The 24,955-nt window shown below is 34.3% G+C and overlaps 3 protein-coding genes across 5 annotated transcripts in view; 2 read left to right on the forward strand and 1 right to left on the reverse strand.

Annotated features, from left to right (window-relative positions):
- Positions 1–20: 20 nt before the first annotated feature.
- Rim2 (replication in mitochondria 2) lies at positions 21–17,477 on the reverse strand. 2 transcript variants are annotated; one of them, XM_076124732.1, is made up of 8 exons: positions 17,057–17,477; positions 15,847–16,009; positions 6,116–6,183; positions 5,030–5,208; positions 4,711–4,823; positions 4,392–4,611; positions 2,324–2,426; positions 21–2,009 (listed from the first exon to the last, which is right to left on the reverse strand). In XM_076124732.1, the coding sequence occupies exons 1-8, from the start codon at positions 17,095–17,097 to the stop codon at positions 1,889–1,891; spliced, it is 1,008 nt and encodes a 335-aa protein (XP_075980847.1). In that variant the 5' UTR covers positions 17,098–17,477; the 3' UTR covers positions 21–1,888. The 2 variants fall into 2 exon arrangements, with proteins under 2 accessions (XP_075980847.1, XP_075980846.1); XM_076124731.1 differs by having other exon boundaries at positions 6,116–6,273; positions 17,057–17,476.
- A 917-nt stretch (positions 17,478–18,394) lies between these two features.
- Positions 18,395–22,862, forward strand: Sod2 (superoxide dismutase 2). The gene is made up of 5 exons (XM_076124733.1): positions 18,395–18,554; positions 18,794–18,966; positions 20,943–21,081; positions 22,148–22,302; positions 22,568–22,862. The coding sequence occupies exons 1-5, from the start codon at positions 18,523–18,525 to the stop codon at positions 22,711–22,713; spliced, it is 645 nt and encodes a 214-aa protein (XP_075980848.1). The 5' UTR covers positions 18,395–18,522; the 3' UTR covers positions 22,714–22,862.
- A 608-nt stretch (positions 22,863–23,470) lies between these two features.
- The window catches only part of unc-104 (kinesin family member unc-104), a 129,034-nt gene continuing 127,549 nt past the window's right edge, over positions 23,471–24,955 (forward strand). The window contains exon 1 of one of the 2 annotated variants that reach the window (XM_076124713.1): positions 23,471–23,609. The gene's annotated coding sequence lies outside the window, so the exon portion shown is untranslated. Of the gene's footprint in view, positions 23,610–23,784; positions 23,800–24,955 lie in introns of those variants that run through there. The other variant, XM_076124716.1, reaches the window with a different exon arrangement.

Genomic DNA, 24,955 nt, shown 5'->3' on the forward strand with positions numbered 1-24,955 from the left:
ACAATGAAATAAAACAAGTAATTATTTAAATATTTTATTCATTAAACAAATAATAGTACTTTATACTCAGTCCGACAAAAGTCCAAAGTGTCCTCTAAATTAACATTTAACCATCAAAGATCTACTTGTCTGGAAACCTTATTATGCTTAATTTATAAATCACTTTCCTTAACTTCGATATAATAAGAATATTTAACAAATATATTGACAATCATAAATATACGATTGGCTATCAATCCAAAAATTTGTTTCCAGACTGAATAAAAATCTATATAAAAATTAACACAATTTTGAACGAGTGGCCCATTCTTAAAATATATTGGTAAATGGTGGAACAACAGTTATAAAGATTTTATATCAAGAATAAGAGAAAAATAATTTTATCAATACACAAACATTAATTACAAATTATAATTGAGTAATTTACAGAGTGTGGAAAACAAGAAATGAGGTCATTTGAGATTGCCCCCAAGACAGCAGTATTGTGTGTATAAGGATAACTGATACAAATGGACCACTTTATACAATCCAATACCATGGAAGTCGGAAATAATGTGCGCCACAGCATAACTTTAATTTCTAATATTTACAAGCTCTATATCACAGCTTACGTTTTACTATTTTGTGTGCTGAGACTACGGAATATTAATATTTAAGAATAAAAATAAATTCTCGTGCGTAACCTTTGTGGTGGCAATATTTAATACAATATCTATAAAGGACGTAATATTCAGGAAACCAATTTTGGACATGACTGACTAGTCCATAATAAACAGTAGGAGCTATACAAACTACTTGCTATTGTAAAAAGCCTGTTTTTGACACATCGACTTACACAGATACAAAAATATATCGAAAAAGCAATAGTTCTAACCATAGTTCCCGAAACAACATACTTTAACATGTGGCACAAATTAGCAAGTTATTTCACTCATGACCAGCAAAACTTATTATAAAATAATTAATCTGATGCTAATGAAACGATTAACGAAAACATGTGGTTCAAACACTTAATGAGACTAGAAACTAATGACTAAATGAATTCAGACAGTTGGTAGGCGGATTACTTGGAGAGAGCACTATCGCTTCCCTCCAAAATAATCTTTATTCAATTGTTATTTTCGACGTTCAATGATTGTGTCAACATAATTCTGATAAGTTTCAAAACATCGTGAAAATCATCATTTTTGTTCGTGATATGAACACAATTACTCATAAATGGCTGGCATTTTTACGATCTAAATAATCTCAGATTAGCTCAGAACTACACACGCACATTTCAATTAACTTCGCCAATCAATGAGAATATTGTCAGTCGTACGAAAGCTAAATATACTACGTAACAATTACATAGTGTTCAAAAACAGGAAAATTGCACCATCAATTACATTAATAACTAGCACTGTTGATTACCTACACGATTAGTTTGTTGACACACACTGTGTGCAAACAGGACCCAATATTAATAACAACATGGAACAAAATGTGAGAAAATATATAATTTCGAATGAACAATCGTGATTTCGATCTTATCTGCACAAGTATTGTCATCGTAAGTACATTTCAAATCCTTTAAAAAAGTTTAATTTCTAAAAAGCTGACCAATCAATGGTTAGATAGCTATTTGATCTCGACTCTATGAGATCTGCTTTCTACAACAGTAATATTAAAATCAACCAATTTATTTAATACTGGCAACGTGTTCATGTCAGTATTGATAACAAAATGGCGTCTTCTTACAAGATGGATGACTGGTACTGACAGGTTTCGTATACTTTCAGCCACATATCAACGTTTCTTGAGAACGTTATTTGAATGTTGGCGTACGAAACAACTGTTCCACTTACGACGCGGCTCGGACACTGCTAACGCCAGTTGTGCGAGATTGCTAGGTATTCTCATAGAAGGAATTATTAAAATGTGTTGTGAGCAGATACACTACCGCTTCATATGTTGACATCATGATCGCTGTGTTTGGTATCTGTCGTACTAGTTGTGTGCCTAAGCCCCTGTAAAGAGATATTATTTTATTATATAACATTTGTATGAGATAAAATGAACTTATTGTTCAAGTGGAATATCATTGAAAGGATGGCCTTGTCCTAGATGGGTGTTTATTTATAATACTCAGATTCATTATACTTCGAGAATAACATACCTACTGACATGTTAAGTTGACATTTATTAGTAAAATTTACATAACATATGCAATACTCTGCTCTCACAACAGAGTAGGAGAAGAATTATGTACCCGTGCTCTCACTCAAAAATAAAGTATAATGAAGAAAAACAGTAAAGGCTTAAAATAAGTGGGGGGTCTTACCTATAGACTCCCCGGTATCCCTCCTCCTTCCAGACAGTGTGTAACGTCTGCCAGAACTTGCGGTACTTGTCGCCTTCCTCTCTCAGTCGTGTTCTTGCCACCTCTGAAACATAGACATACAATGGTTAACAATCTAGTCAGCATCATTATCCCATCAGATTAAACCGAAAAAAATCATTGTCTAACGAGAATCTGTTAGGAATCTTCAAAGTTCACTTGAGTCTTCATGATTAAAAATTCAAAAAGAGATAATTATGTCCCTATAAAATGTAGCGCTAAAAACCCCTTTGGCTTTGCTCGCTTGAAATTCTCTCTACACTTAGGATTACGTGACCATTAGCGAAGAAATCAACATAGTATGTACCTATTGTGATTTCTGATGTAATGGTACATAAATTTGTACTATAGTATGTAAGAAACTATAGGATTCAAAGTTTTCTTACAAAGAAACGCTCCAATAGGCATTAAATACTTTGAATTCAGTCTACATCTAGATTTTTATCACACATGCTCTTCGTGCTTTCCGCAAACATCCGTTACAATTTAATCACTGCTAATTAATTCTTCAATATTTGATCAACATAGGATCCTCAACAACGTGATAGTTCAATTATCGTGATAATAGTGTAATAGCGAATATTATAGTGCTATTGGTCACGGTATGAAGCGCTTCTAACCAGTTTAACCACAGACCTGTGGTTTGCTAATTTGAGTAGTTTATGGAGGAGTATGATTAGTAGGGGAACTTATTTTACATACACAGAAACATAATATAACGTCTTATCCCGAAGGGTTAGGCATAAGCCAAAGAACACCATTTGATACGATCCTTACAAACTTTAACTTATTTTTGTAGATAATTTAGTTAATTTATGGGGGTAAGTTTTGTGACAGTGCTATTGATCTAATGCTTTGGAACCGAATAAAAATGTGTTTTAAATGTTTCTGAATTAAAGTTCCTGTTATTAGGGTACCGTCAAAATCAACTAAGTATCTTTGAGATTGGTCATTGCTTGGATCCTGATTATTTTGGGAGGAGACTCTTGTGACAATAAGATGTTTATCTAACGAAATCTGATTTGACACCAACATCGCAGATCCCTGTTGGGTGCCAAATATTTAACCGGGTTACAAGTTTGATTACTAATAAGTAAACATACGAACGAGCCAAGTGCTTTCGTCCTTTGGAGGCCAAGGGAAATCTCAGTAATGTCATTCATTGTTTGATTTCAACAAAGGTAACCAATAACCACAGATATATGAAAAAAGAAAAATGCTGATTAATAATATAATAAACAGTTTTTTCAATACTGTTACTCCTTTTCTCATGTATCCACATAAAAATAGAAGCAACAATCTTACTTCTTCCAAGCGGACAGACCCTTATCAAATTCCATGGCAACGACGACAAAACCAAAGTACAATCAAAACTGATTGAAAACTCGATCAATCAAAACGATCATTTGCAATGTCGTCGATCTTAAAATGATTACGTATTTTCATGAAACAATACTGCATAATATTGCGTACTTCAAAAGTTTCCTCCTAAAATGCAAGGTCATGTAAATGGTACCGGTATCAACCAGACGGAAAAATCTAAGATAAGGTGACACACATCAGTCTACGTATAATGCTATGTTAATGACCCTATGTTGTCATAATCTGGCCAATTTACCGTTGTCACTAAGGACTGCGACTTTTATTTTCTGTTGCCCCCAATTTAGTTGCCAAGCTTCTTTTTGTTGCTATATCGGATTATCCTTTTTTGAATGACATTTTGAAGTATGTAGTGTAGTGTAGAGAGTTAAAAATACACTCTACCTGAGCTTTTTATTACGGTTAACAGATTCTGATTTGTATTCTGATAAGAATATCAAATGATTTTAGTTTAATTGCAAGAATCTTCTTGAAACAAGTTTCGCGGCTTATGAATAAGTGTCGGATAAACTAACCGATAGTTACTCAAAAGTTGTGAAACCGAGGCTTGGTGTTTTAATGTTATTTAATAGGACGCATAATTAAATTAGAATTTGTTGAAAGACAGGTATATAAATAAACTCGTTCTTACCATGTGGATACGCAATGCAAGAAGCAACAGTCTTCGAGAAAGCTCCAGCTGCCATGAACTCTAGGAAGTCTCTGGGAGAGCGCTGATCACTCGGGATCCCGTCCACGCTCCTGGCTGCCATCAGTCTAGCCTTCACACCCTCATACAACACGAAATGGACCACAGTCTCACTGATGCCCATATACGAAGCTGTTATACCTTTGTAGAACCCTCTTATACCCTGCAAAGAATACATCAATCAATAATAAAAAAATCTCAATGTTATTCTATGTCGACTCGTCAGATGGACTTAGCTACTCTATCTAAAACAAATAAGTACCGTCTTAGCATATATCCTCTTAATACACTGCAACGCTGTCACATTCTGTCCATCCAACTGCAATCTCGTCTTAACGAACCAAATCGGATTGGTCATTGTACAAGATACAAATCCTGAAACATTTCATAACTTGTAACTACTGCGAACGTAATACTTATAATAATATGTATGTATGAATAGGGATATGAGAGAAAGACGATGAGATAATATAATGTTTATTGTAATGTACATTTCCATGTCTCATAAATATGCACTATGTATAAATGAATGGCATTAACTTGTATAATATCATTGATGGACGGCACAAAACATGTTTTACCTGCAGCACTGGCTGCGGATAGGTGCACGATCGGAGTGTCCGGTGATATGTTTTGATTCAGTATCGCCTTCGCTTGCGAATACGTGCAGAAGTATATCGCCCTAGACGGTGCTACGCCAACTATGTTGGGTCCTAGACCTTTGAACAACGCTCTAGGGCCCTCAGTCTGTACAATGTGTCTGAAAAAAATAAGCTGTTGTCAGTAAATCACCTTTGCACCTCCCAACGGCGATAATGATCCGGGCGGCTCATGACGTAAATGGATATCTCCTCCATTGAGATAAAACTTTAATGTCAACATACAGGCTATTAATACCGACTTTTGTTGAGGTCGAGTCACAACCTCGAGAAAGTTTAACTTCAAATTAATCTGTTTATACTGCGGAGAAGGCAACAGATCCTACATCCGAGATAACACGCTAATATGAAAGGCAAACCGATAAGCGATCAGCCAGTATTGGCAAGCGGCGGCTAATCTGCAAACACAGTGCGCACCAATGGGGTCGCGATCGCGAATCCGTACCACGTTCAGCTCTCGTGACACTTGGGCATCATAGCTCTTATCTATTTACATACGCTTGATAACCGGGCCACTTGGGACCGATACCGACTTCTTCTGTTTGCCGTGCTTGCTTCATTATTTAACTATACGGCGAATGTAATTTTGTATCTTCGAGATAATGTTTTTTCCGTAGCTAGCTCAGCGTGTTACACCGTTACATCACTTGGATGCTTCGAGCTCATGTAAATAAATATAGGTAAACATTGAAAATAAAGGTCAGCGAGACCGGGCTACACTTAGCATCGCAGTAGCCTCACACACACAGTGGCTGTACGCCAAAACGACAATGCACACAAAACAACACGGACGGCGAACACTTCACACACAACTGTAGCGTACTTATGTCGGAAATAAAATGTATCAGACTAAAAATAGGCATCACGCTAACGCAAATGTGGGAAGAAAATTGCGAAACGTGAGGGAACTGTTGATAAAGAAGCGCAAGGTGTTCAATTAACGCGACAACACGCACGACGAGCACATTGCACATACCACTAACGAACAAAAGTAACTGTTGGTCTCACCTGATGCACTGTATGAGGCTCATCCTGGACGGTGTCCTGGCGTGTCCGGCGCGCGCGCACTGCTGTACCTGACAATTGTACGACATCAGCATGCGATCTGCTTGCTTGCTGTATGCGAACATCGCGCCCATCGTACGTCTGTAGCCCCATTTGGCCTCCTGCATTATATTACGGCCACATTACGATAACCATCGCTTGTGTCAAGCTTACATGCGGTCAGGGATAAGGGTTCAGTTATTCAGTGTTCGGTAAAGCGAATGGATTGTGAACAATTTTGTTAAACACAGACTTACATCTGAATCTATTTAACTAAAAGCTGACATCGAATGTGTATGACCTTCCATTAGCGCAACATTGTATTCGTGAATAGATAATAACATAAAATGTAAGTATAACACTGCTAACTAGTCTACATAAACATAGTAAAAAGCAAATAAGTAGGTGCGCTTTACACAAGTGATGGAAACAATGGGACCTATGCAAATGTTAGGGCCAAATGTTTCCATACTGCCAGCTCCAAAGTTAAAATATTTGCGATTGTATGTATCAAACATCAAACGCATGAAGTCCATCAGATAAATACATAAATACAATAATCAAGAAGCCTAAAATAATTCAAATATAAAGCAGAACATTTTCTTTAACCTAACAAGTTCTTTCCGTATAATGTCAAATGGCAAATTAAAATCGCAAATTATGCAAAACTGAAACAGTAGAACGTAGATATTTATAAATGGCAAAGTAAACACAGGAAGTGTCCTTCGTTAAAACATATTTCGCAATAGTAAATCGATAACATGCTACTATGTCTCAAGTAAATATTGGCGGAGTTCAAAGCTGCAACTTATTTATAGTTCAATTGCTAGACATAACTGTAACAGCGATACATCACGAAAGAAACCTGTTAAGATATACTCTACGTGTGGACACTGAGATAAATGATTATACAGTAGACGCTAACAATGTCTGAGTATACACGTAGATCGATCAAACTGAGGAAAATAACCCAGCAATCATGGCAGAAGCCTTGTAAGGTGATTAATTTTGCACGACTAGACAGCTTCAGAAAAATTCTTGTCCCCTTTTTGTTATCAACTATTGAAGATGCATTGTTGTATTAAGTAAACAATTCTGAGATAATAGCTTTGTGTTGTTATACAGGCAATTCTAAAACTTGCCTGTATAACGTTTATTGGGATTCAATGGGAAGCATCGCAAAAATAGTATTTCTTGGTGCGCTGCGATAGCATCGTTGGGTTCAATAAAAAGGCATAGCGAAAGTACACCAGTATCTTAACTATGCACGCCGTAGCCAATGAATGTATATTGCAATTCAACTTGCTATGCATATTTCTACTTTTAGAACAGCCTTGAGCGTCGTTAGCTTCAATATGTCTAATGACATTGTACAAGGTCATTATTAATCTACGGACTACGCAGCAAGTTAAATCATAGCAATCTAACGCGAACTGTGTAATGGTTTGTTGAGTGCACATACTATCGTCAACTATCGTGTACTACAGCCAATTAATGAACCATTACACGCCCATCTTTCAATTGTACTGAAAGACGGCAAGCAGGAACACTTGTAACGTCATGCTTGGCCTACTTTTGAATAGCTATTTTCGAATATCTCAAAACCTGGGAAGCTCTGAAAACAATAAGAATATTTTCACGAGGCTAAGAATTTTAAAATGTAACGATTCCAAACATTTATCTTCAATAATATTGTTAAGTCATTGCACTTGGACATATACGAACATCCTTGAAATATTTGCGTAAACGAGATCTGTGGTAAATCAATTTAAACAGTTCGGAAGGCGTTTTACGAGAATCGATTTAAACGCGAGCTGTTTTAGAATCACAAAAATAACTATTCGTCATTAAATAGCCATAGTTCATGTAACGTTGGGGATTTCTGTGGAAGGTACGGAATTTTTAAAGCGCTATTTCGCAGTGAACATAACCGCTGATTGGGCATACAGCATGAAACATGCATAACAATTGTTTGGACTCCTGCCAGTGGTAGGTCACTAGCTCAATAATTTCTCTTTGATTTGTAGTTATAAATACGGGTAAATAATATGCATGTTTGTTTCGTAAAACGTAATATTTGTGATGAAGTATGATGTGTTTTGATGTTTTGGCGAGAAGGTGCGTCAGAGGAGATATCATATTTGATTACGATTCACGGTAGGGCGACGCGCACGCAGCAGCAATCAACAAATAAATAGCCAGTAATAGTTGAAATGGGCCTATCATAGGGAGTATATATTGAACAAGATTGATATAGTTATGCTTAATCACGACGCTTGGCACGCGATGGGAACAGATTTTTGTAAACATCTAGTATGAGTATGATGCGGTTGCCTATTTTGATATGAATGTCTCCCACGCCACTCAAGGCATTCTCGAGCCGTAGTGGATAAATCAATAAATTATGTTTTATACTACTAGAACGAACCGGTTCGTAATCATTTATTATCATTGTATATTTTGTTATTTTCTAAGCGTTATCTGTTGTCAGTCTACATAGTGAAACGAATATGATTAACACGAATAGGTATAACGTACCGGTTTACATTATTGTTATGTGAGCAAAAAATTTGACACGCTCGTATTTTAGCGCGCAATTTGTTTTGTTTAGAAACGGAATGTACTTTGTACATTATTGCATACATAAACAAGTTACAGTAGTAATTTGAAATAGTACTCGGGTATGGACAAGGTGTCATGTTCCCGTGTAAATGGCATAAAGGTAGCAAACAACCGAAAAGTTTGGAAAAACATAGAATAAATTCTTTGCGTAGCTTCAGTGTCCCATTAAAAAAGGCAAATAAATAAATAATTTGGCAAAGGTTTTTAAAAGATCTGTTTCGTTTTCAATTTCATGGCGCTAACAATTTGGTGTGTTTTATTTCTTAGTAGCACGTTTTCTGCTAAGAATTGGAACGGTGCCCAATTAATAGCGATAGATTGGTCGGCTGTCGGTTTACTAAGGTATCATTGAACTGTGGGTTTCTTCTTGACTGCCTTACTTGTGAAAAACAACGAGATATTCTAGTAAGAACTGTCCGATTTGTTATAGGAAGATAGTAAGACAAGCTGAATTTAAAGCTTCCTATTTTTTTCCTACCACTCCATCAATGTCTGGGATAAAAATGTGTCGGTACTAGTAGGAGACAGCTGATAGCGATCTGTGAAACAGTCTTTTAACTACAGAAAAAAAATGCCAATGTAATAACATAGAAAATGCTGGATGGTTGAAATATTCTCCCAATGAGCTGGTAATTCGTAGTAACTAGAATACTCTGTTAAAGACCATTCATTGAGCTCCTCTGACATTCCAAAGGCTCGTAAAGGTTGTATACTCTTTGATTCTGAATAACATAATGACACATAATTTGAATGTGTGAATGAATGTTATCAAGTTCCAAGTAAATCTAGAAAGATGTCGAGTGGAAGAAACCTATCAAGCCCAGTGCCAATTATCTCAAAGACTACGAAAAAGGAAACATCAAATTATTGACATTCTTATGACCAAAAGAGTACCGATATCGGTTCGTGTGCCAAAAATACTAAAAGAAGTGGAATTACAAAATTGAGATACTGGATATAGGGCAGAGGTTATGTCATCATAAACGACCCAAGTCTCGACTATGATAAGACGTGAGGAAATAAAAAAGTAAATGATAATACACGAACAGATTCTCGTTTCTATCCGGAATTAGGAACCGTTATGTCCCAACATTTATATACCTCCTTATCATATAACTTAGTATAAACTTGATGAACAGAAACCTTGTTTAGAAATTGCCAGCACAATGTATTAATAGACTTAGTTAGCGTGTTTGCATAATAATTTCCTGCAATTATACCGCAGATAGCATTATCATATCACAACTGTAATGGTTGTAATAACGTTAACATCAATATTTTCTCTTAAACAAACTCTATATACAGAAGTGCAGTAATCTAAACATGTAAAGGTGCATAATAAAATAATTATGGTTGGCTGTTTGTATATATGTATGTGTAGATCCTTGATATGTGCGCAGGCGCATAAGAAGACCGAGGGCAAGTTGGGTCGATGACATTACAAAGTTTGTCATAAAGACTTGGAAGCGAAGTGTGCGAATTAGCCCCAAGGTTTTGTTGACGAGTTGGCTATGATATGACTATGTTAAAATTAACGCGTTCTGTTACACTCATTGTTTTGTAATTTCTGTACAGAGCACTTTGAAGACTTTTAGCACAGATTGTTGGACATTTTACTATTGATTTGATGCGGTCTAGCGTTTTGAAGACATACTGCAATTGCATTCAAAAATTGTAAGTATTTTGATGATTAGATGTGGCAGGACAATTTTTGTCGCCGTAAATTAAGCTAAACTCTGTCTACTGCATCGCATGTATTAATGCCTCATAAACAGCACGTGTTTCAGAAATTATACCTAATTGAAAATGTACGTAGCCTGTCAAAATTGTAAATGCACAAACGTTTGTTCGGCACACCGCACTTGTGCCAACATACGCGTAATTTTACGCAAGTGACAAACACCAGGTTGTTACTGACATGTCACGTTTGTGGCAATGGCAAGATTGGCTGAAAACATTCATCTGCTGAGCAGTGATATAGTTCTAAAAGTTTTTGGGGTTGAATGTAAGAGGATGCTGATTAATCTCCAGAATTAAGAAAGCTCCATCTTTTTTGTTACATAATTATGGAGTAACTAGAGTCATCTTAGGACTTTCTTTCTCGTGAATCTCGTGAATATTTCCATCAGAATCTAAAAAGCCTGTTTATTGTCAGGTCCTCAACTCCTCACCCTGTAGTTTCAGGGTGAGGAGTTGGGGACCTCATATGTTCAGAAGATCATTAGCTAAGGAAGTGCGATACGGGCCATTTAGTTGCTGAGCGATTGTGGCTTTGGTGATAGAAAATAAATTACAATAGGATCTTAGTTTGAGTAACATTTTAGTTTAAGAATTGCATAACTGTGTTTTTGTTTAAAGAATGAAGATTAAATAAACTATCAACTTTAAAACGCAATTATTGAAGAAATAAATATTACAATGGATGTTCAGTAATTTAATGCCCTTCAATAACACTTACGCAAACCGATTTATTTCCTTGCACGTTTTAATCATTTATAATGCAAAAGACAGTTTTACTGTTATAATGACTCATTACGTATTAATTAATCTATTACACTAATAGCTTATAGACGTATACGACACGCTTTTGTTTTATTTCGAGGCCTTTTCGTTACTGCCCTATATTTTGTTACTGGTGACTTTGTCACGATATGAAATTCTCGCGACTTGTACACATAATATTATACATAATGCAATTCGATCGAAACGTCGGGTAAACAAAAAAGGTATCGTAACCTTTAATTTTCTATCGCGTTTAACCCTTTGCTGCTACTCACGACGCTATATTTTTGTCGACATTTGCCGACGAAAGCGTAGTGAGCACGTTCTGATTTGTCGAGTATAGCCGACCGTGGCGGTCAAAGGGTTAAGACCTGCTGCATTTTAATATTGGTGTACATTTTTTGCGTAATGCTGGAAAATTTAGGTTTTATTCGTTCCAACAAGTGGAAGACTAGTTGCTTTTGTGAATAAGTTTATGTGTTGATGATTCATTGAGGAAAGGGCCTGGCGTTGAATAAATTATAGGCCAAGACGGCAAAATGAGTGGAATGCTTATTATTGTCCGTAATATCGAATTATAATTGCAAGGAGTTAGTTGCAATGTAACATCTTCGAAATGTAACGTACCTACCTACCTAAAAAAGTTTTCAACAAAATATAGACTATTTCAACAGAGGGAAATTTGGAAAGGTCACGGAAAGCCATTCCACGTGGGCAGATGCTAATTATAACAGAAAAAAACGTGATTATACACGTGCATTGATGAAGGAAGCGACACGGTGTAAACGAAGGCGGAATGAATATAAATAGAAATATTACGACATTTAATGAACAGATCCGACTTATTTATATTCAATATGCAAGATCAACGAGTGAGAAATAAAAATAACAATAAGATTTTCCCTACGTCCGGTCCTTTACCTCTGAGTTTCGAAATACTTTACTTCTAAAATAAAGGACTAGCTAGCACGCGACTTTGTCCACGTGGATAAATTTCCCTTGGTAAAAAGTATCCTGTGTTAATCTGGGTTATAAACTATCCATGTATCAAATTTCATTAAAATCAGTTCAGTAGTTTTCTCATGAAAGAGTACAAACATTCATACATACGTACATCGATCCTCACAATCTTTCGCATTTGTTATATTATAAGGAGTAATAAGGACTATCTTATATTTGCGACTAAACTCGTGTTTTTGTTTGTTTTTTTCAATAGTAGCCTAGGTATATTCTTCTACAGGATATGAATCTATAACCTAACTTTATCTCAATCGCATCAGTCGTTTAGCATAAAAGAAGTAGAAACAAAAACATATTTACATTTACGTTGTTATGTATCGATTTCATCATTTCAAGTTAGCGATTGCACAATTTTAGCGCTCTGTGTCTAATGGGCTGCTAGAAGCAGTATAATAAATGATGCAATGGGAGGGCAATGAGAACTAGACTACATATATGGGCTGTAGGGTTGAACTTTAGCTGTATGGGCGGTCGATGACATGGCACAACAAGCCTTGAAGAAACATTTGTTATGCACATTGTAAGTTAAGTTAGACCTATGTGTGAAGATACTGGGCCATTTTACTAGTTCTTTGTGTAGCATTGAGGAAATAATATCTAATGCTCTATATTTAATAAAAAAATATATAAAACTTTGGCGTGACGATTTAGACACCTGCATGATGGAAACCGATGATGAGTATGAGATGAGAGACAATTGCCCAACAATAAGACAGCCTAGGTTAAGAAGAAAAAAATATTAATCCCCGGTTTCTGAGTACATTTAGCGACAAAACTCATACAAAAAAAAAACGCAATTGAATCGATAAACTACCGTTAAATGTTCCTCAGAAACCGGGGGTTAGTCTGCCTAAACTCTACCTACAGAAGCTAGCTCAGATTACTTCACAACATCGTTTTGAAGAACATTCGTTATCTTCACGCCTCCCGTCTACAACATTTTAATTATAACGTTAATTACCTTAACTAATGAATTACGATAATTAACAGATAATACGAGATTATAATAATACAGTTTCAATATTATTACATCCGATAGGTTATCGGAAATATTCGCAATCTTAGGTAACAGATACGGTATCATATTAGCAATGTGAGAATCTATGGCGCATTTGTATTTTTTATCTTCATTACCTGCCAGTGTGGTGATAATGTTCGATTAGCTAATAAATAGTGCAAAGGCACGTTTTGTAATCGATTACTCTTAATGCATTTGCTTGTCGTAAAAATAGAGCCAAACAATCACTAGAAAAATATTCTTAAGTCTGTTTACAACTACGTCTACGGTACCGATACTAAAACTTTTTGGGTAGCACAAAGAGATTCTTTTATGTCTTTCTTCGAAATCTATACAGCAAAACATAGCCTACATCCACATAATATAATAGTTTCGTTACACAGTAAGAATTCTTGGAATGGTTCCAGTAGTTTTCTAGATAACTTCATAAAGACTCACTCAGAAAGTTGTGGAGCGAACATTCTGACCATATTTTGGCCTAAGCGTAAATCACGAGACGAACTATAGACCCAACGAACATGCCAAAACTTTCCTTTTGATGATAAAAATACACATAAAATGATATTACATAATTTACTGATAACATTGTAGTTTTAGATAAGGCGCTGATATTTGTAATACTTGAAGCCTAACGTTAATTTACACGCTAATTTTAGATTTTTTGCAAAAAACATACAAATACTGGGATCAATAGCGTCGGTATGACGCATTGCTGCTTTTTTGTTGACATATTTGTGTTTATTTAAAGCTTATTTTTGTGTAACTGAACATAATATTATGGCGAAAGCTGATTAAGATAGCCAATACTCACAATATTGCATGTAGAGAGATCGAAAATGATGGAAAAGTATGAAACCTTAACTGAAGTACTGTACTTCGAAGTATACTATGAAGGGGTACACAGATCAGAAGAGTGGTTTTATGACTAGTTAGATGGAAATCTGGAGCTGTTTATTAGGCTTTATAATGCGCTGTCGAAATCATACTGTTTCCCAGCAATGACGAGTCAACATCAGTATCTCATACTATTGATATGAGTGTTGTAGGCAGCAATAAGTAATAACAATGTAATCAGCCAAACATGTAAGACTGCGTGGTCTCTCCCTAATCTTCTGATCTCCTTGATTGTTTTATTTGCACAACATGTAGGTACACGACACTACCGAATGATCGCGTTCGCGAGTACGACTGTACGAAAATACAAATATTAGGAATCTCTGATTACAATTTTTCAAGTTTAAGTAAAAATAGTAACTGTTCTCTTACGATAAAATGCTAAAGATGATGCATACGGGAATTTTTATTTCATGCGCGCTCCAAGTGATTAATTTTATCGTTTCTTGGTCAGTTCCCATCTGTCATATGATTTGTATTGATAGTATTATTTTATTTTTAGGTCGCAAGAGTATTATTGAGACAAGATAACAAATCAATATCCGACAATTTGATTTCGATCAATCTTATTTATCTAAAAATACCTATAGAAGAAAGGGGTGTGCCCTTTTATTAAATCGAGGTTACCAGCGCATAAAAATAGCTGTGACATTTCGTCCCAAAACGAGAATTAGATTTAACCTTAAGATGTTGTGATGATAACATGCATTTTGGAGTAAACAATGTTTTGAAAACATCGTCTAGTCGTTCGGTAAACAACATTAATGTTGATTGAGAGCACTTGACATTATGCGATAGTTGTTATTTATGGTGCATAATCAAACAATTGATCTCTTATCGATCGCCATGCAATTGACACCGACAACAACGAATGATGAATAAGGTCGACGATCTAAAAAACAATTTTTAGCTATTTTGACGAAGGACCTCTCGATTCTGGCTAGGACAAAGTACCTCGCTAAATATCGGGATATGTTTTGGACAAACTTTTTTGTACTGTGTTTGCTTCCAGTGTATATTTTTAAGAGTTTTTTTTTTAAGGAAGTGTTGCCTAACAAAAAAAAGGTAATTTATTTATTCTTAAGGTTTGCTACTTTGAAAAAAATATATTTAATTTCTTTTATGTACCTACTACTATGAATAATTGAATACACAGGATTGTTTCTCTTTTTTCCTTCTGACTATAAATAAATTATCTATTGTGTTACAGGTGCCTATTATAATGAAACAAAAAAATAACTGGGCTTATAATTATTTAAATTAAGTTATTGTCTTTGTTCATCTGCATTTATAAACACCATACCCACTTATTAGCCATCATTCATAATTATCATAAAAGAAGATGCAATTTTAATTACGCATTTGACATTGATTAATCATAATTAATATACATTTTAATGTCTAAGCTAGTTAAGCCATGTCAAAGGCCTTTGGGTGGCCTGAACAGCTTTGACACTTGCTCGACCACTAACCATAGGATAAGAACAAGATTTCTATACTACAAAAAATTTAGATATTTATAAAAATCAAATAATATACCTAACCAAACTACTGAGTTAAAAATTCAAACATTATTTAATCTCAAAATTTTTGGATCATTTAAATATTATTATATAAAAATACAGTTATATAAACATACCTGATGTTTAGGAATCTTAGAGCAGACTTTCCTAGCATTGGCTGTGTTGTCTGAAGGTGGTGGCTGTGACGGAGGTGAGACACCCACACCCTTTGATGATTGAAGACGAGTTTTCACAACCTCTAGTGGACATGTTACTACTGCACCTGCTGTGCCGGCCACTCTGTATAACAAATTTTGGTTTTTAGTATCACTAGCCAGGAGCCACAAATAAAACATTTTTTTGTATTGAAAGAAAGGAATATTTATATTTAAAGATTTTTTCTTTTTAATAGATATTGTTCTTTCTTATTTATGGTATTGAATAAAGATTTATTTTAATCCTTGTATCTCATCCATCTATCCTAAATAATTAGTGATATTATAATGAAGTGTAACATAGTTTTTGTAACAGCACTAATTTATGACTATAAAAAGAAAATGTTTGTGAGAGTTATATTGTGACTTGGCTCCAAAGTTAAGAAGAAAATATGAATATCTTGTCAAGAAACAAATATAATAATATGTACTAGGTACTGAAAATTTGTCCCAGCTAGTAGTTTATTATAAATTAAAGCTTGCTTTTAAATACTAAATAAAGTTTTTATTTGTCATATAATCTAGTTTCTGAGAAAGCAGAAGAAAATTTATTGTTTTCATTATTATCAACATAAGAAACACTTCAATTTCTGTACCTATAGTGTTGTGAGTATTTACAACTTGTGTTAAACTGTTTTAAATATAGAAAATAACTCTATTATCATCTTTATTCACAATCTGGATTACCTACTGATTGTGCGGTACAGATGGACCTTGATTGAAACTATAAATATCTAGATTACATATTTTTTAGGAGATAAAATTATTATTTCTGTCCTTGAAAATGTGAACTGATCAAATTAGTAACAAAAGTACAAATGCTGGAACCCAGGAAATGCTTGTGAAAACTTAGTAAAGTTATTGTTTTTGAAAGTCCTTGGAAAGTTGGTTAATGGTCATATTGATGATAAACTTGATTATCAACATTTATATGATCAAATTTCTTCAAAAAGATGTACGTTTATAAGCATGCCACGCGTAGGCACAGTGAAACCGCTGGCGTAAACATCGTCTTGGCCACATGTGCCAATACTCCTGTAGCCATCGAGAATTTGATAAAGATATAATATATGTCACGATAACAATTTAACAAGTGCTTTTATCAAGAACCCCCACGGCTCACAATACATACCCTCCGGCAACCAAATGTATCGCTGTATCCCTCTGAGACATTTTAGCGCCACTGGAATAATTACATGACTGCAAATTGCGACTGTCTATAAATAAACAAATGCACCGCTTATTATAGCTATGTCCACACTATACTGAAAACACTCGGACAGTAACGATTTATTTATCTACACAACTGATTATATAAGTTTTGTTTTGATTTTGATGTAAAATATCGCTGCTATTCATGTAATCACAATTTTTAAATCGGCGAAAACTTCACCACACTACACTGTCGTACGTTCGTCGTCTCGTAACAATATGCACACGAAGATATCGAGACTCACGTGCACACAAATTTTACTACGCACACTAATGAAAAGGCCGACGACTACGTGACGTCTCGTCTGTCGGCATCGGCAACTCCGCAAGTACTTGGCCGGTATTGGCTGTTAGAAGGCCGGCTTGTTTATCGTTGCTGATTGCCGAACCGTGGTGTTTGAAAGAGATGGAAATAGAAAGTAAGCTACGGAATAAAAAAATATACAAAGAAAAAGAAATATTCAATGAGTAAGAATAATATCGGAATTGATAATTTTTATTTTATACAGCAGTAAATATTTATTACTAAATTACTATTTAGTATTATTGTAGAAAATGAAATCCGTCATGGACCTTGAAGAGGCGGGAACACCGATTTAAAAAAATATTACAGTACCTATGGAATGTATGGATAAATAAATGTCAGATAACCTAACCAACGGATAAAATGACAGATAATGTACTAAGACTACTGTCAAAGTACCAACTGATACTAATATAATGACGACTGCTGATAAAATGATACTAATTTCAGAATGGTGAAACTTAATCCAACAAAATAATTTGAAATTATTTCTTTTGTAAAGCATTTTATCTGCTGTACCCCTAAATATGTAATATGTAATAAGATATAAATATAAGATAAAATCTACTTAAAACGGTTAACAACGCGTGGATAAACTAATAGTATTTACTTAGGATTTGTTATATCATTTACTAAAAAAAATAAATGACTAAATCTAATCTAGATATCTGGCCCACGTCTATATTTCAAGATTTATAAGTGTAAATTTTTAAAAATATTTTCTAAGGGTTATACTAAACTTTACTTATCATACACAAAATTATTCGGACACAAAAATCGATAAAAACGAGAATACGAGTGCGAGAATAGACGTCAAAACCACGTTCCAGATTGCACATTTGCAATGTTGTCTATAGTTGTTTTGAACGAAACAAATATATACGAATGCTTGAAGTGTGAGTAAGACATCCCAAGATTTATGGCAAATCTTAAGAAAATTAATTTACTTGTATGTGATTGTGACATCTGTCAACTGTACTAGAAGTGCAATCGTTGCATAATTATTTGATAAAAATCTACGGGCAGTCAGCCGGCATTTATATTCCAGTAAATTGTATTTGTGCAATAAATTTGTTTGCAAAATGTTTGCTACGCGCAGATTTGGTACGATGGTGTAAGTATAAATAAATCTAATTGAAATTTCTCCACAATAATACCCCCGTTCTCACGTGATTTTAATATTTCGTTGACGATTATTACTCAATTAAGATCAATAAAGAGGCATCTGTAATCTAAGTCTTATAACATTACGCTTTTACACGAAAAGCACGAGTTTTGTTTACGTAATTTATTGAACTTTGAAGTCGCCGGTAGCATGACTGCCATTTAAAAAAATATGTAAATTTATTGCAGTGTCGGCGCTGCCCGTCAGAAGCACACCCTGCCGGACCTGCCTTACGAGTACAGCGCTCTGGAGCCGGTGATCAGCCGCGAGATCATGAGCCTGCACCACAGCAAGCATCATGCCACTTATGTTAACAACTTAAATGTGGCTGAGGAGAAACTGAAGCAAGCACAGGCTCAAGGTAGTTAAGTTATAGGTATTTTACATTAATTCAACACCTAGGTGATAAAATAATGAGGGAAATTAGTGAAAAAGAACTACAATAAGAGCTGTTGTTTGTCAAGGGGAAATTTTTGTTTTGGAAAATCAGCAGTAGGTACTCTACCGTGGGAAGGTATTTGATAAATTGAAGTGTAAAATATTCTACTAAGATTCTCATTATGTAAAAGACCATTTTTGAGGAGTCATTTTATTTTTGACAACTCAGAATTTTTTATTCATTATCTGTCAAAAATTACAAATTATTCCACCAATTAACTTATCTAATTAAGGAACAGTCCACTCTTAGTACATATTAAAGCTAACAATTACAAACTCAGAATAACAGCAACTTCCCAGATTTGTAGATCTTAAGTTCACTACTTCATAATTTACATATTGTGTTTCTCACCCAAACTAAGTATTTCCACACACTTTAGCTCTTTTATAACAGCATATATATTTTATAATTACATTGGCAGCAGCAGACACGAACATAATACTAAGTTTGCTGAGTACAATTAAGTTCAATGGTGGTGGTCATATCAACCATGCTATCTTCTGGAGAAACCTGAGTCCAAACAAATCAGAAGCCTCCTGTGAATTCCAATGTGCTGTTGAAAAGTAAAATCCTTATTTTGTATAACTTTGTTCAAGTACTGGCCAGTGGTGTGCCTTTTTTAAAAAAGAAAATCTTTATGACATAGTAAGTCTGGTTTCCCTGGCTGGTAAGAAACTTTACCGGCTAAATATTGAAATAGAATTATAATGAAAGTACAAAATTAAATCTTACTTAAATTAGGTATGACAAATTTAAAGAAAAAGAGTCTATATAGGTTTGTCCTTCAGGCACACCACTGTTACTTAATTTTGTTGAAGAAAAAATAAAATAAATAATCATTAAGCAGGTATTTTGAGTAATCTATATAATTTGCAAGTCATTAAATACTTGTGTTCACAGTATATTGGACTTAAACATTCTGTATTTACAGTTCAAAATTCCACATTTAGTCTAGATTGCAATATTATTGTGTTTGTTATGTAATCTTATCATGGAAGTAATATTATATCTATGACATCTTGTATTATATTCTCACTGCTTATAGTAGCATCTGATTTTACATTATTTTGGTCTAGTTAGGAGTCAGTATTAAGGCATTTTAAAAATGATCAATGCCTTATGTCCCCCCTCATTCTGGAAGTAGACCTTTGCTAAGTAGTGGGAAACATGTTTATAAAATAAACAATTGTATAATGTTCTTTATTCAGCTCAGCTGTTATTTTGATTCATCAACTAGGATTTATTCCTGCTATCTGTCTAAAACAACCATTCCTAAGTATGTTTTGAAGTATAAACTCTGCAGTTGTAAGGTATAAAGTTATCAACTATCTCCATAAAGATAATTGCACTGATTACCTATTAATAAATTAATTGCAGTGGTAGCTTATCAATATGTGTATATGCTTTATATGTACACATTTATGGAGTTAAGATAACAACAATAACATGCAAGTATTATACTTGCTTATTAATTTCTTTATTTACTCTGTATTGTAGAAGATTTACTATGTATATCTTCTGACTATCAGTGGTCCTGTGTCTAGATATTTTGAATTATTGATATTAAAATGATGTTGCTTTTGTAATAACAGATTATAGGCTTAAAGTTTTCCACTTTCAAGAAAATTATAGCTGCAATATAATATTGCGTCGTAGGTAAGCCCTTCCAAAAACTAAAACTGGTGATAGTGTAAAGGATTTTGAAAACAATGCATTTAAGAACGCAACGAAAAACGCAAGCAGTTTTTCGTAGTAGAAAGATAGACACGGATAAGTTTTTCATTAAAAGAAATGCTATGCTGCAGAAAAAAAAAATCTCGGCTTTCGTTTTCGTGTCCTTTATTATTGTTTTTATGTATTATGTTTTTGTCTCACTGTGTGTTGACATTTGTCTTCAGGTGACGTCAGTACGATCATCAACCTGGCGCCGGCCCTCAAGTTTAACGGCGGTGGTCACATCAACCACGCCATTTTCTGGCAGAATCTCTCGCCCAACGGTGGCAAACCTTCAGACGCGCTCACCAAAGCCATTGAGACGTAATACGAATTGTCAATTTGCTTGCATGTGAAAGCTTTTATGCCTTTTCCCTAGTTTTGTTGCATGCCTTTTTTGTTTTAGGGTGTTGGGCTATTTGTCGATTGTTATTATTGCTTTTTGTTAAGATATTTTTCGATATTATTTTAATTTCCATGTGGCATGTTATAGCCCAAATGATAATTTTATTTCGTTATCTAAATAGTTATAGGTGGCGCCACCTCGTGTTCTAATACAGTCCATTTGCCGTGTCTAAATTACCCCTAACGTGCCGACACCACTCCTTACTTGTCGATAATCTGTTACATGAATGTTTGCTAGACATATTTCTGAATACACTCAACATGTATTGTGTACATGCTAGTAAAGAATTATCATATTCTGTGTTAGTAATAATCGTCATGTAAGTTCTGATTAGTATATTGCCACTTCATTCTATTTAGAAACTGCGTGTGAGTGAAAAATACAAAATACTAGTACTATCAGAGCTTGCACGAGGTTTATTCGTAAGACATACTCAACAGTACAATTTCACTGTCACTATGTTAAATTCGTGAGATTTTGTCCGTAATTTTAATATACTCCCTCTTATCATCACTATGTTTTTATACTCGAATATTTTGATTATACTAATTATGCATTGTTTACTTATTGGCAATGGAAATTAACGATTTACGTCAATGAGATAACCTGTAGGCGAAGAAACCAGTTAGTAGCATTAACCTGTAACATTTTGATAACTTTTTGGGGCTATCTGGAGTTGTATGCTATGATCAAGTCGTGATTGAATTATCGACAGTCTGTCATGAGTTTGATGCTGATTTTTGAACTATTTTTAGCAGATTCATGTGATTTTTATCATCTGTGATTTAGCATTTTAGTCATCCATTATGTTGGTGCACTAGATTGAACTCATTTATTTTCTAGCATACCTTATCATTTTTTGTTTGTATTATTTCAATGCCCGGTTTAAATATTTGATATATCTGAATTTGGATTTACACTACACTAACGCCATCTGCATCGAACATGCTATAATCAATTCTAAAAGTCTATTCTCAATTACAGAGACTTTGGTTCATGGGAGAACATGAAGAACCAGCTTGCGGCCGCGTCCGTCGGCGTGCAGGGCTCCGGCTGGGGCTGGCTCGGATACAACAAACAGATGAAGAAGCTGCAGATTGCCACATGCCAGAATCAGGATCCTCTGCAAGCTACAACCGGTAATAAGACCTTAGTTTCTGGAGTAGGGATTACACGATAGTAGTACTTGCTTAATTTAATTTATGACAAGCCTTCTTGTCTTTACCACTTTTTGAGTTCTCTACCAAAACAAGCGAAAAAAAAACGTAAACCAGAAACAATTATTGGCTTAAAAATACCCATCTTTTATTTAATATTGGTACCAAAGCAAAATATTGTTTAAACTGTTAAATAATAGAACTGTCCATAACCAGAAAGTATAAAAAAACTGTTTTTTCTTTTCAGGTCTCGTGCCACTGTTCGGCATTGACGTCTGGGAACACGCCTACTACCTCCAGTACAAAAACGTGCGCGCCGATTACGTGAAAGCCATCTTCGATGTTGCCAACTGGAAGGACGTCTCGGCTCGATATGAGCAGGCCCAGGCCTAAACGCAATAGAAACAATCCCAAAACATCTTGCTTTTTGGTTAAAACCATTTAGATGTAAAAGCTTTAAGTTATGTTACTCACATGGTGAATCCCGTATGTGCATTAGATTTATGTGATGCTAAAATAAGTTTTAAAAATTTACACTTCGATTTTGTGTTTTATTCACTTACCTAAAATGCTCCTGGTTTCTATAGACAATTATGTACATTATCTGAATGATAGTGAATAAAGTATGAACAAGCAGATAGACAAAAAATAGTTTTTTTTAAGTGATCAAAAATTATTGAAACCGTAGAATATGCTTGCATTTAAATCTTCCGATACAACAGCTTCGGTTTGGATTTCAACATCATTATTTTAAGATGAGCATCGATTAATAGTAATTTCCACCGATTTTATTAGTTATACTTCTAAGAATCTTTCAGTTTCTAGTCTTCATTTTCGGGATAGGCTATTTGAAAGTAGCTATATACATGCTGGTTAAATAACAAATAATCAATAAAATCTACATGAAAGAAGGCACTGCCCGAGTCTAGTTACGATAGTTTACACTATAATAACTGTTCTACACGAAATCAAAAGGGTGTGAACAATTTTAATACTTTTTATTAAAATGGTTCTCTGACCAAGAATAAATGGTTTAAAATAAAATGATATAATATTATGCTATAGTAAATTAAAGATTACTACGTGTAATGGGACACGGGTGAAAGAACCGTACTTTCGTATAACGGGACGTAAATGTCAAAGTGCTGTCAAATCAGATGATTGTCACTGTGCTTTGTTAAAACTTAGTAGTGATAAAATAAATAAATAAAAATACTTTCCTGAATTATCAGCAGTTATTGATTCGACTCACGTGTACTTGAAGACCTTCTCTGTCATCTTGTGAAGAGGTAAGTTAGATAAACGTTCTTAAACGCGTAAATTTTACGAAATAAATAGACGTGTAAGCTTGTGGCAGTGTTATTGATTTTTCAGGCTGTAGACGTTACCTACTTAGTTGATGTCTTGAGGCTCTAACTGTATTGAGGAGGTGTTCAGTTTATTATTTCTATGTGTACGCACTTTACAACAGCGCGACAGGTACGCTTTTAATATGTAGTTTAGTTTTTATATTACGGAATTTTGTCCGAAGGTCGCAATTTCAGTGTTTTGAAATCGACGAGCAGTTATGCTTAATGCATATCTAGGTTTTACAATTATTCGCAGCATCTAAGCGTGCACTCAACGTACTCTCTCTCAGTTTAAATTGATTTATTAAATGGTTTAGTTGTAATAACATTTTAAATATAATTTCTGCTTAGAATAAAATTCTTGTTTTAAATTTACATTTATTAGATCTCATGTATATTGAAATTATTTCTTAAAATATACAAAATTATCTGTGTCACTAATAATTTTATATTAAACAATTAGAAATTAATCAACATTAAATTTAAATTCAAATTAAGGAATTCAATAAATATTAAATTATTTTCAATAAAACATGAAATTATTTTTTTTACTTACATAGATTGCAGTGGTAATAAGCTGTGAAAGCTAAAATACTAACAAAGCTAAAAATTATAAATTATATTTGTAGGACATATTTCTTTAAAATTTATTACTAACTCAATTCAGCAATTATTATTTTTCTAGAATACGTATTCAGGCACTGCAAGTATTTGAAAAAGACAAGTGTGCCTAATGAATGAGTCATTGCATTTTATTCTGAAAACCAACATAGCTAAAGTATATAAGACTGATAACAAGCAGAAGAAAACAAAACAAGCAATCTATACCTACCACAATACTGTTAGTATTAACCCTATTATATGAATATTAAATATCTTAACTGTTTAGCCAATTACAATAAAATTAAGCATAAAAATATTTGATAACTTAGAATCAAGCACAAACTAAGATTTTCAAAAATGAACCCTTTAGGGTAGAAATAGATGATGAACATTTGTTTATCAGTAGTCCCAAAAAGCACACTCAGTTTTCATAATGTATCATTTTAGTATTAACCTCTATTAAAACAATATAATTATTAAACAAAGATAAGTAGTGATAGCCAAGTGGTTGATGGTTTGAACTCGAGACAATAAACAAATTCTTGAAGTTATCTGTTCCAACCCGCAACATGGTTAGCGTTATAGACTCAAGGCCTAATCCCTCTTTTGTTTGGCAGTAGCAGTGGGACAGTAACATACCACAAACAGGTTTAAAAAAAGAAAGAGCATAGCAAAAAATAATT

This window comes from Anticarsia gemmatalis, chromosome 16 (assembly GCF_050436995.1).
Source record: "Anticarsia gemmatalis isolate Benzon Research Colony breed Stoneville strain chromosome 16, ilAntGemm2 primary, whole genome shotgun sequence".
NCBI lineage: Eukaryota > Metazoa > Arthropoda > Insecta > Lepidoptera > Erebidae > Anticarsia > Anticarsia gemmatalis.

Excerpts from the sequence above, each read along its gene's own strand:
- Rim2 (XM_076124731.1), bottom strand. The coding sequence starts at position 17,097 with ATGTCTCAGAGGGATACAGCGATACATTTGGTTGCCGGAGG. Across the intron at positions 6,274-15,846 it reads CTAAGATTCCTAAACATCAG|GAGGCCAAATGGGGCTACAG; the intron begins GTATGTTTATAT and ends AATATAATGCAG. Across the intron at positions 4,824-5,029 it reads ATCCGCAGCCAGTGCTGCAG|GATTTGTATCTTGTACAATG; the intron begins GTAAAACATGTT and ends GAAATGTTTCAG.
- Sod2 (XM_076124733.1), top strand. The coding sequence starts at position 18,523 with ATGTTTGCTACGCGCAGATTTGGTACGATGGT. Across the intron at positions 18,555-18,793 it reads CGCAGATTTGGTACGATGGT|TGTCGGCGCTGCCCGTCAGA; the intron begins GTAAGTATAAAT and ends AATTTATTGCAG. Across the intron at positions 18,967-20,942 it reads GAAGCAAGCACAGGCTCAAG|GTGACGTCAGTACGATCATC; the intron begins GTAGTTAAGTTA and ends ATTTGTCTTCAG.